This window comes from Acartia tonsa, chromosome 5 (assembly GCF_053477335.1).
Source record: "Acartia tonsa isolate MP-2025a chromosome 5, ASM5347733v1, whole genome shotgun sequence".
Lineage (NCBI taxonomy): Eukaryota > Metazoa > Arthropoda > Copepoda > Calanoida > Acartiidae > Acartia > Acartia tonsa.
In genome coordinates this window covers 42,085,800-42,098,839 of record NC_137264.1, presented here as the reverse complement: position 1 = coordinate 42,098,839, position 13,040 = coordinate 42,085,800, and the positions used below count along the sequence as shown (strand labels likewise).

At 31.4% G+C, this 13,040-nt stretch overlaps 1 protein-coding gene across 2 annotated transcripts in view; it reads left to right on the top strand.

Moving 5' to 3' along the window:
* The window catches only part of Ric (Ras-related protein interacting with calmodulin), a 50,538-nt gene extending 38,908 nt beyond the window's left edge, over positions 1 to 11,630 (top strand). For both annotated transcript variants that reach the window (XM_080161763.1, XM_080161765.1), the window contains 4 exons: positions 1,038 to 1,128; positions 6,760 to 6,819; positions 9,132 to 9,214; positions 9,891 to 11,630. In XM_080161763.1, the coding sequence (XP_080017889.1) occupies positions 1,038 to 1,128; positions 6,760 to 6,819; positions 9,132 to 9,214; positions 9,891 to 10,029 (373 nt within the window). In that variant the 3' untranslated portion in view covers positions 10,030 to 11,630. The remainder of the gene's footprint in view (positions 1 to 1,037; positions 1,129 to 6,759; positions 6,820 to 9,131; positions 9,215 to 9,890) is intronic.
* The last annotated feature ends 1,410 nt before the right edge of the window (positions 11,631 to 13,040 follow it).

The window sequence follows — 13,040 nt, the reverse complement described above, 5'->3', positions numbered from 1 at the left end:
CGACGAAACCCACTACTTCGTTTTCTTTCCATGACCGAAAAATATTTTTTTATTGGTACACCCTAATTTAAAAATTATTATATATTTTCATTTTTAAAATTCTGCTCTGGTTAAATGCAGAAAAAATCTCTTCTTCGAAAGTTTTAATTTCTCTACAATTTTAATTTTCCATTTAATTAATTTTCTGAAAGGAACTTTTATTAAATATGATGTTTTATATAATTTGAAACTATTTATATAATTCTTTATTAAACAAGAATAGTTTTATTAACTAGTAACAAAGATTTTTTAATCTCGTGGAGCTTTAAGAACAGTGTTTTCTTGCATTTTATGGAATTTACCATATCTTAGCTTTTTTTTATGGCATTTTCAATCTCTAAAAATAAGTAATATCAAATAATTTCCAGTCGTGCTACAAAGTAGCAGTATGTCTGTCTGTCTGACTGTTTGATATTTGGCCAATTTTAATATTTTTCATAAGTTATACTATTATTTCGTTCTTTTTATTGCTTTTGTGCGTCTTCACATGAAGGGACAATAAGCTGTTTTAATCAGGGATCTAAAGGGATAAGACAGTGACCGATAAAATGATATACACCTCCAATGATGATACACAAAATTACCCCGTCTGATTATTAACATACAAGTGTTTGAAATATTTGAACACTCAACCTGAAGAATTGGCCAATTAACATTCACTAAAGTTCCCAAAGTTGTTAAGCCAACGAATAAGAAAACGTTATTTTAAAACTTTGGGGACCAATGTGTAATAAAGAGCCCATTGTTCCCTGTCTCTCTGGAATGGATACAGAATATACATGGATATTATGACAGGAGAATAAATAGTCGCCAATTTGGGTTGCAAGTTACCCCCATATTTATTTATCGGGCCGTGTATCCAGTTGGAGGGGTTGGGATAGGGTAAAGGAGGAGGATGGAGGAGATTGTTATTTTAGCCCGCTAAAAGGTTCACTTTATAAGAGTTCATGGTAATTTGGTGTAAAATCAATGTAATAATAAATCCATTTCTTGTTTAGACACAGTTTCAACGAGGCCCTGGAGTACCGCAACCTAATTACAAAAGTTCGTGTCACAGAAAATGTTCCTGTAATCTTGGTCGGCAATAAGGTACAAACTAAGCAATCTATGCTCTATTAGTGGCTACGCCCCTAGAGGCCTTTAGTGGCACTTTAAATGTTTTTTTTTGGGGGGGTTCAAGTATCTATGATACCTCTTTATGTTGCGTTGAAGTCTCTGGGCGAATTTTTTTTTCTCGTTTCTTTTCTGATTTCTCTTGGGAGGGTGGTGGTACCCTCCCCCCAAATAGTTACAAACCTTTCCAGGACCTATGAAAAGCTACCCTGTTAAGGAGAACCCGATCGGTTCAGCGGTTAGCGAGATCCTTCGGTACACACAAATAGACAGACAGACAAAGAGACATCCTGTTACATTATTATAATTATTAGTGGCCACGCCCCTAAAGGACTCTAGAGACAATTGAGGGTATGGAGGAATATGACCATTCACTTTCAATTTTATTCAATAACTACTGAACTGATTGAGCTCTCCATTTAAGAGAAGCTAAACATAGGTCCTGGGATGGTTTTTAGACTGTTTCATTATTAGGATTTAAGTCTTAAGATGGTTTTATGCTATTTTTGTCTTTCCATTGTTTCCCTTTCGAGTAAGAAGCCCCTAGATGTTTGGGGTAAAGCTGCTATTAAAGTAGAAAGGAAAATAGGAAAACTACATCCCAAAAGGAAACTTTTTTGTGAAATAATCTATCCTCTCACTCCAAAGACAAAGCCTATAATCACTGTTTACGCAAAAGTGTCAGAACTTACCCCCCCCCCCTCCCTTATATGCATCTTTTAAAAAAAAATTCCTTTTTATTGGCCCTGAGAATTTTATATTAGTCTTTTTGCGACATCAATATTTTTAAATAAACTTTTGAATTTAAATATTTTTCTTGCTTGATTTTTAATATACAGGTGTTTTTTTTTAAATTTGATTATCCGTTTATTAAAATATTAAGGTCAAAAGTAAAACAATAAGTATACAGGGTGGGGCACATAAATCCGGACTTTTTTTAAACGGCCATAGCGTCAAAACTACTTGACCAATCAGGACGTTTGACCCCTCTATAAAAAGCCTAGGTAATGACCTTTTAGCACAAAAAAATCTTTGGACGATGATGGGCGTGTATTTCGCGCTGGCTGCGCATATGTTCAACAAGGCAGATTCGAAATGCGCTGGTGGTTTAATCTTGATTCTCGACTAAGCCCACTAAATCTGACCTCAGCTCATCTGTATGTGAGGTAGGGTTATAAAACTTGCTGGAGATACTCTTAGATACATAAGAAAGACACTAGAAAAGACTAGAGCTCTCTATCTGAAATGGCTTGGCCGTAGTGCTCCAGCAAAGTGAAACGTGGCAGATTTTAAGATGTTAAAAACGTCAAAAATCGTGAAAAAATGTGAATATTTCTCGGTTCTCGATTTCAGGAACCCATATGGAACTTTAAAACTCATTTTAGACTATGGACTGCGCTGACAACCGTATCTGAATTGTCATGCCATTTCAAAAAAGGTAAAGAACGTCGTTCTAGCTCAACTGTGGTCCAAATAAGAACCTCCGTGTCTAAGGGTAGCTTGAAAGTTGGGTTAGTTTGGATCCTGCGGTTACTCACGTTCCTAAGGAAATGTGGCCTCCCAGCAGCCTGATCTTAATTCAATGGACTTTTGGGCCTAAAGCTACTTTGAAGCATGCACCAGTAGACATGCCTATACCACAAAGACCTCCCTCATTGCCACTATCAAGGAGAACTTCGCCAGCTTGGCCTTGTACATTTTGACCTGGGCCTGCAGGCGTTTGAGGAGGCGGGTAGAGGCGGTGAATGAGACTGGCGGCCATTTTTTTGAATAATCTAATAGTCATATACCTATTCTGCCTACCAGTTTTTAAAATTCAATAAAATCTTTAAAATTGACGATTTTATGTTCATTTGTTTAAAAATTTGAAAAAGTCCGGATTTATGTGCCCCACCCTGTATATAATTAAAGTACATCAAGTTGAAGTTTATTTTATTATTAGCGGTAGCGCCTCGAGCCTCTGTGCCTCTAGGATATTTTTAATTCTTTAATTTATTTTAGGATCATTTGACAAAACAGTTTGCTAAGCTTTTATAAAATTTTTAGAATATAAAATAAACGTCTTGCCTCTTAAGGAGCGATTCGTTGTATTTTCACAGTAGCTTTTGAGAGGTTAAGTTAGGTTAGGTGATTGCCCAGCAGGGTTAGGTATTTTGCCCCGCAGGGTTAAAGCCCCCCTCAGGGGCTAGAAATAGTAGAAACGCTACTGTTAAAATACGACGAAACGCCCCTTAAGAGGTGTTGCCACGAAAGGGACTATACCCCATATTTTAAATATGCCTACGGACTTCTTTTAATGATTATAGAGTTGATACGCTATCTAAAGCTCACATAATTGTTACAGGAATCATCTTGTCAAGTTTAGGATGGATGGGACAATTCAATCATTCTTTAAAAGAGCTATCCGTTACAGACGGACTTACAGAACCGAAGTTAAAGAATAGAAACCATATGAAATATTGTATCTGATATTGGATTATTTGAGATATTTGCATATTTTAACATATCTCAAAATATCTCGATAGTTCAAGTGCTTATTAAAAGCGAAGCTTTTCTTAAAAGCGAAGCTTTTCTATAATTAGGGTCGGTCCGTCCGTCCGTCCGTACGTCCGTCCGTCCGTCCGTCCGAGATAGATAGCTTTTATTCGTTAATTTAGGCATGTTACAATTGTCCTATCGATTTCAAACTTTGCATGATGATTCATGTAGTAGTTAGGTACGATTTAGAAAGCGTAGCAACTCTATAATCATTACCAGAATGTCCGTATGTCCATTTTAAACATGTTCATTTTTCTACTTTTTTAACAACAAATTTTTATGTGATTTAATTATCCGTTTGATCTGATTTTTGGTATATTGATTCCTGGGACAACAAAAAACAATATTATAAGCAAAGCAACTCTATAGTCAAGTCCTAAAAATGTAAGTATGTCTAAAAACATTATCCTGTATCAAGCAGTTTTTCAACAAATTTACTTACAATTTTGCTTCGACTCTTATACTTTTATATTCTGATTATTCAGTTTAGACACTATACAAGTGTTAATGTCCGTTTGTCCTACACTGTTAAAAATATTTTTTTTATTTAGTATCAATTGATACTCTGGAGAGTATTGGACCCGTAAGTACCCTACAACTATATAATTAATATATAACACTATGTAATACTATATAACACAATAATTATTACTATACAAAACCCATACATTTTTTTAGTATCGATTGATACGCTCTAGGGTACTATAGAATACGCTGTAGAAAAGTTTATAAAAATAGTAATATTTTATACGTTGTAGGGTATCGGAAAATACGCTGTAGAAATGTTTCTTGATTTAGTACTATTTCATACGCTGTAGCATATCAGACAATACGCAAGAGAATGGTTTATTAAAATAGTAACTATTCATACATTCTAGGGTACGAATCTGTACTGTAAAGAATATTGAAACAGACACCATTCGTGCACACCTCTCATGGAAGTGTTTCAATGCTTGGTCGTTTTAGACAAAGATGAAATGTTACTATTTATGCTCAGATTTATAGTTTTGTTTTTTAGTAGCGAAGCTACTCTATAATTTGAAATGTCCGTCTGTCCGTCCGTCTGTCCGTCCGTCTGTCCGTCTGTCTGTCCGTCTTAGTTTGGGGGAAACGTAAATTTCTCGGCTCCTATAAAAGATAAAAGGCTGAAATTTTTTGACAACATTCCTATTATTAAGGAGCACAATTAACTATAAAACATCAATGGCGGTCGGACCGCTTTTTAGCAGGTTTTAGGCTATTTTTGTATTTTTCACATTTTTCTCTATATCTTTGGTGTTTATGGTCCGATTTCCAAAATTTTTTCAGTTAAAGATATCAAAATTGAATTTCCTGTCGATTTAAGAAAACAACTATGACGGTCAGACTGTCTTTAAGCAGGTTTTAGGCTATTTTTGTATTTTTCACATTTTCTTCCATACCTTTGGTGTTTATGGTCCGATTTCCAAAATTTTTTCAGTTTAAGATATCAAAATTGAATTTCCTGTCGATTTAAGAAAACAACTATGACAGTCAGACTGTCTTTAAGCAGGTTTTAGGCTATTTTTGAATTTTACATATTTTATTCCATACCTTTGGTGTTTATGGTCCGATTTCCAAAATTTTTTCAGTTAAAGATATCAAAATTTAATTTTCTATCGTTTAAAGAAAACAACTATGACGGTAAGAATTGCCTTTTTCTCAGGTTTTTGGCTATTTTTATATTTTTTACATTTTTCCTCATATCTTTGGTGTTTCTGGTCCGGTTTTTTTTAAATTTTTGTAGTTAAACATATCAAAATTAAATTTCCCGTTGTTTTGAGCATCCACTATGTAATCTATTTAACCATCAGTCAGTTTATCATAGTACTGAAATATAAATATTAAGAAATTAAAAACAAATGTTGAAAAGGTTTCGTGATTTTTTCCTAATATACATGCTTTTGACAACTAATATCTAAATTCTTATTTAATTGTTTGTGCTTCGCTACTTATGGATGTTGTCATCCTTGTTGTAATTATGACTGACCATAGTTTTTATTTTTAAGGATAATGTTTAGTCCTAAACATCTTTAAAGTAATTTTTTTACTAATTTTACATTTAAATTAATGTTTTATGGCTCTGCTTGGTATGTTTGTTGATATAACAAAATGTATATGTACATATAATAATCATATATTATAAACTGATCTTTCATACAAAGTAAAACAGTTTCATACTCTCTAAAGTATCAAAAATTATGATAGAGGGTAACAACAATTGCGAAGGAGGGTAATGAAAAATTACTTCTACTGTACTGAATTTTATTCCCAAGAGCGTATTGGATAATACTATACAGACAAATACATTATTAAGTACTACATGTTACTTCACAGAACATTACCTAATACTTAATACAGCATTGAAAACTTCCTTGTATCGTAATGAGTTTTTTTTCCTAGTACGTACGGATTGATACTATACATTAATGTGAAGAATATAGAGTATCATCTGATGCTAAAAAAAAAATTATTTTTAACAGTGTACCGTTTCAGTGCTTCGCTTTTATGGATGTTGTCATCCTTGTTTTTTCCCAATATTTAATGTAAAAACATTTTATTTAAATAAAAAATATCTATATTCAGGTATTTGCGTAACCGTTCTGGTACCCAAAGTTTTATAAACACATTTTCTAATTCGTTGGCCCAAAAAATTTGGATTCTTTTATATTCTTGATTGGTAATTTTGTTTATTATCATTTGGGATGTACATTAAATTATCTTCCATTGTCATATCCCTTAAGATTTCTGTATGCAAGCAAACACCAACTTACCGGGGATTTAAAGGGATAAGACAATGGGTGATAAATTGATGTACATCCCCAATGATGATACACAAAATTACCCCTTCCGTAAGTTAAAATTAGTGGTTGAAACGTTTGGACACTCAACTTAATGAACCAATAAATCAAAATTTATTACAGTCCCTAAAGTGTTAAGCCAATAAGTAAGAAAACTTTATTATAAAACTTTGGGGACTGAGTAATAAACAGTCCATTGTCCTCACTTTCTCCGTGTTTAATATTGTTAAAATCAAATTATTTTTTTTAGATTGATTTAGAGAGTCAGAGAGTAGTTACAGCTGAGGAAGGAAGGGCTTTAGCAAACACTGTAAGTATATATTAAACTGTAAATCTAACTGTTTATAGAGAAGCAACGCTCTGGTTGTCTGTTGTTACTAATTCACGTACCGTTGGAAATAACAAGAAACAAGGATAGCAACATTCTGTAGTAGCGAAGCTTAAAATACTAATATATAAGTAACAGGATCTCTGTCTCACTGTTTGTACTGAAGTGTAGCTTTTCATAGGTCTATGAAAGGTTTCTAGCTATTTTGGGGGAGGGTAAAACCACCTTCCCTAGAGATATCGCAAACAAATCCAAAAAATATATCTTAGTACATACCGACCGACAAAGTGAGTTATAGAGTAGATTTGCCACTGTCCAAATGTAATTAATTATTCTAATAACAACCAATATAGATACTAATAGACTAAGAACAACCAGTCAGACTCGACAGACAGGCAAATAATAATTAATGGATACCCAGGGATCTAAAGGGATAAGACAATGGCCGATAAATTGATGTACATACCCAATGATGAAGCACAAAATTACCCCATCTGTAGATTAAAATTGGTAGTTGAAACGTTTGAACACATGTAATAAACCAACAAATCAAAATTCAGTAAAAGTCCCCAACGTTGTTAGGCCATCGAACAAGAAAACGTTATTGTAATACTTTGGAGACTAGTGTAAGTCCTAAAAAAGATAGAATGCTGAAACTTAATTAAAAATTAAATTAAAACAAAATATATTTGAATATTTGCATCGTTCAATGCTTTGTTAATTATAAACTAACAAAAATATATGATATATTATACCCAGCAGAAATATATTTATATTTAGTTTTTGTGTCCGTTCTTTGAGACTAGTGCTACCCAGCAGATTTTTGATATATTATACCCAGCAGATATATGATATATTATAACCAGCAGAAATATATTTATATTTAGTTTTTGTGTCAGTCTTTGAGACTAGTGCTATGATATATTATACCCAGCAGATATATGATATATTATAACCAGCAGAAATATATTTATATTTAGTTTTTGTGTCCGTTCTTTGAGACTAGTGCTACCCAGCAGATATATGATATATTATACCCAGCAGATATATGATATATTATACCCAGCAGATATATGATATATTATACCCAGCAGAAATATATTTATATTTATTTTTTGTGTCCGTTCTTTGAGACTAGTGCTACCCAGCAGATATATAATATATTATACACAGCAGATTTATGATATATTATACCCAGCAGATATATGATATATTATAACCTGCAGATATATGATATATTATACCCAGCAGATATACGATATATTATACCCAGCAGATATATGAGATATTATACCCAGCAGATATATGATATATTATACCCAGCAAATATATGATATATTATAACCAGCAGATATATGATATATTATACCCAGCAGATATATGATATATTATAACCAGCAGATATATGAGATATTATACCCAGCAGATATATGAGATATTATACCCAGCAGATATATGATATATTATACCCAGCAGATATATGAGATATTATTCCCAGCAGATATATGATATATTATACCCAGCAGATATATGAGATATTATACCCAGCAGATATATGATATATTATACCCAGCAGATATATGATATATTATACTTAGCAGATATATGATATATTATTCCCAGCAGATATATGATATATTATACCCAGCAGATATATTACATATTAAACTCAGCAGATATATGAGATATTATACCCAGCAGATATATGATATATTATACCCAGCAGATATATGATATATTATACCCAGCAGATATATGATATATTATACACAGCAGATATATGATATATTATACCCAGCAGATATATGATATATTATAACCAGCAGATATAAGATATATTATTCCCAGCAGATATATGAGATATTATACCCAGCAGATATATGATATATTATACCCAGCAGATATATGATATATTATACACAGCAGATATATGATATATTATACCCAGCAGATATATGATATATTATACCCAGCAGATATATGATATATTATACACAGCAGATATATGATATATTATACCCAGCAGATATATGATATACTATAACCAGCAGATATATGATATATTATTCCCAGCAGATATATGATATATTATTCCCAGCAGATATATGATATATTATACCCAGCAGATATATGATATATTATAACCAGCAGATATATGATATATTATTCCCAGCAGATATATGAGATATTATACCCAGCAGATATATGATATATTATACCCAGCAGATATATGATATATTATACCCAGCAGATATATGATATATTATACCCAGCAGAAATATATCTATATTTAGTTTGTGTGTCCTTTCTTTGAGACGAGTGCTGCCCAGCGGACACATGTCGACGATGTCTTTCACACACTTGTCAGAGAAATAAGGTAACTTTGGATTTTCCACATTTTGCCTGTTTTTAGGATAAATTGAAAATAAGAGAGGGGATTAGCTTTTTTCACGTATTTCTACAATTCCTTACCCCTGCTCAACAAGAAACTTTTAAGGAAAAGCCATAATTTTATCCAAGCAGATATTTGGTATTTTGTGAATACATAATGAATACCTACCTAGTACATAAAGCCTAATGGTAGTCGCTTTATAAATTTTTTAAAAGTAAGATAAGATAATCAGTTCGAGCCTTACCCTTTAAAAAAAAGATATGTGGCTTAGTAAAAGTTGAAAAATGCTTGGTTCATTGCAGGCGCAAATATTTGCTATTGCAGTTAAAAGTTGTAGACTAATGTCATAATGTCAAATGGCTCTGTTGGTTATACGAACTTGCACTTTATTTAAATGACCTAATAAAACTTTTTCTCGTATTTATTTGAAACCAATTAATATCCGGTGGATTAGAACCGGTTTTAATCCATACGAAAAATCTTTGTCTTGTCGTATTATATCCAGTTTTCTACGAATAAATCAATGTACAATAATAAGTTTAAAACCAGTTTTTAGCCCATGCCTTATATCCGCGGAAAGCTGTTTATAATGCGATGCGAGAAATAACTATTCTGTTCTATCAAACATTTATCTAGAATTATCATTTCGTATAATTTGAAGGACGCACAATGCAGAGTCGGGCAACAGCAAGTCGGGCAGCGGAGACGCCAGCGGTCATTCCAACCAGTCATCAAGATGGAAACGGGTCTGGGCCAACATATTCAAGCGGGTTAAAAGATCCACCAACAAGGCAATCTAAATTTGTCATGCCCTCGAAATTATATTTGGCCTTACTGCCATTAAAAACATTCAATTATAAGAGCGTTTTAAAGAACTATGGTTACCGAATTTAAAAAGCCTCTGATACAAAAAAATCCAAGATGATTTTTTCAATCCCTGATTTAAAAAAAAATGAGCTGTCATGATACCAAAGATTGAAACAAAAACTATGTCAATGCCTGTTTCAAGGCACCGCACAAAATGTACATTAGTGTTGTTTTATTTTTCATAATGGGGAATGTTTGAAACGCATTTTTCCTATAGGATTTCTTTACTTTTTCCACTTTCTTGACCTTTTTTTCTCTTTTTTTTAATCATCTGAGCAAAATATAAGGCTACATTGCCATGCTTTAAATCTGAATAGTTTTATTTGTTAAAAATGTGGTTTAAACATCCCTTATCCATGTCATTTAATACAAAAAAAGTTTTATGGTACCAACGTACCTATATATATATATATATATATATATTACTTTTTAAAAACTACAAAAAGTTCGGAACTTTTAATTAGTTTTAGGAAAATTTAAAAAGCTTTTTTTACAAAACAGAAATTTCTGAACAAAATAGTGCAGCTTATTTTTATTATTTTCAATTATAACTAATTTAGAAGCTCCTTATAGTGCCTATAAAAAATTAGAACTGACAGTCCAGTATATATTTTACCTGACCAATATGGTAGACCAGTATGGCGTCATTTTCTATAGGCACTTCTAAAAGCTTCCTTAGTTAGGAAAGAATTTTAAAAAAATATTTTTATTTTACGATCAATTTAAATCATGTGTAGTGTGTATTATATAGGATAATTGGTAAGAAGAAGAAATGTGGACATGTAAAAGAAATAAATAAGTGGAACTCGTGCAGTTGACGGTATAATGTTCCTGGTAACAATTTTCTCAAAAAAATCTATGAACTTGAAAGGTTGTAAACGGCTAAACATACATGTCATGCCCGCACACAATGTTAAGCGGCATGACATGGCCTATAAATAATCTGGAATAGCCAAGATCCAATGATGCACAAGGAAATCTTCACTAAAAAAAAACATCTAAAATATGTATTTTTCGTGCATTTTTGTGCATTGCGAGAAAACTGTGCATTATTGAATAATGACTATTATAGATTATTTGTAGGTCTTCTTTTGTCTATTTAAATGTATGCGAACATAATCTATTCACTCCACCGTTTGGCCGTTAGATTTTTTGAGATAATCGTTACCAGGAACATTTTACCGTGAACTGCACTAGATCCAATTATATAAATTTATAGTATGCAGAAACGCAAAGCAACATTTACATGATTTCATTTTAAATATATTTTATTGAAAGGTTTCGTGATATTAGAAGATGAAAAAATAGATCATATTTCTTATTAGAGCAAACTTTATTTCTGATTTTTACTTATGCTGATAATGCAATTATAATTGATTTTAGATTTAGCCATTGATTTAATTTTGCCAAAACTAAGAAAATAAATGCCACATAAAACTAGTCTGAAAGGCTAAAAAATTAGTTTGTGTGTCAAAAAAATTCATGCATGTAAAGTAGATTTTCTTTTGGAATTTATATTTTAGTAGTAAAGCTATATAGTATAATTTTTTTGTATTTTGGTCAGTTGTAGCAACTTTTTTTGTCATTTTATGCCAATTTTTCTTTTATTTTAGCGCTGATTTTTGATGTAATTCTTCTGAAGTTTCCCTAAAAGTGCATAGAAAACTTTGGTTACATTGGGTTCTTGGTAGTCCCGCAGGAATAGGACCTCCCCCTAGAGACATAGGGAAAAAACTACTCCCCCCTCAATCTTATTTTTTCCAAAAAAATAAGGGGGATAGGGGAGGAGGCTAGCATCGTTTTGGTTACACACTAACATTTGAAGGAAATGTCCCAATGGTTCTAATATTACTTTTTACAGAATTTTAAAAGGTTTTATATTTCTTTTGATGTCATATTCAATTTAACTTTGGTTGCCAAAGAAATGTATTTTTTTGCAAATTGAAACTAAAAATATAAAACAAGGATATTACATCTATTTGAGGCAAGATTTTCAAAAAGAGACAGTACGATAGTTAAACAACTTTCCTGGCTTTAAAATTTTTAGCTAATTTAGCTCTGAAAACGTCATTTTTTTATAATGGCTTCGAAACCGATTATTATCTGGTGGATTAGAACCGGTTCTTGGCCATTTAGAAAAATCATGTATAGCATTGAATTACAGACAATTTCCCACAAATATTAAATTAAAATCACAAAATTAATACCAGTTAATCTTATAATTTTATTATCCACGGAAAGCTGTCTATAATGCGATGCTTAATTAATTAATTTTAGCGTGTAAAGTTACTTGTAGATTTTATTATTTTAAACCCTAAGAGTGATACAATTTTAGATATTTTATTTCCAATAAATATATTTATTTAGAAGCTATATTAGATTTTTATCATAATCCCAACCAAATTTTAGAAATTAATATTAGAACAGAAATATAGGGTTAGTTTAATCAAAGATAAATTATTATTCCTCCTAAATTAGAGTAAAATTAAAATAATTTAGTTTTTCAAGTTGTTTTTAGTAGGCACATTAATTTATCTTTAAATAATTTATACCTCTATTTCTATATGAAAACCTAGATATATATTTATTTTTAGTAATTTTAATTCTAGTACCTTAATTAACCAATTAAATGGAGAAAACCCCATATAGATATTTTTGTTGAATCACATAAAAGTTATGTTAGGTATACCAACCAATCAAGATAAGTATACCTTATGTATGTGATAACTATTATTATTTCAAAGTTTACTTGTTCTGTTAATATGTACTTAAATTTTATAGTAGTATTTTTATCTTAATATTATTTTATATATTTTAAACCTGGTTTTATATATTTTACATATCTTTAACATGTTAAATAAACCATAACCATAAGTAGCTCAACAATAACAAGATAATTAAAAGTTAAGAGTATTCAATTAATGGTTTTATATTGCTGCGATGT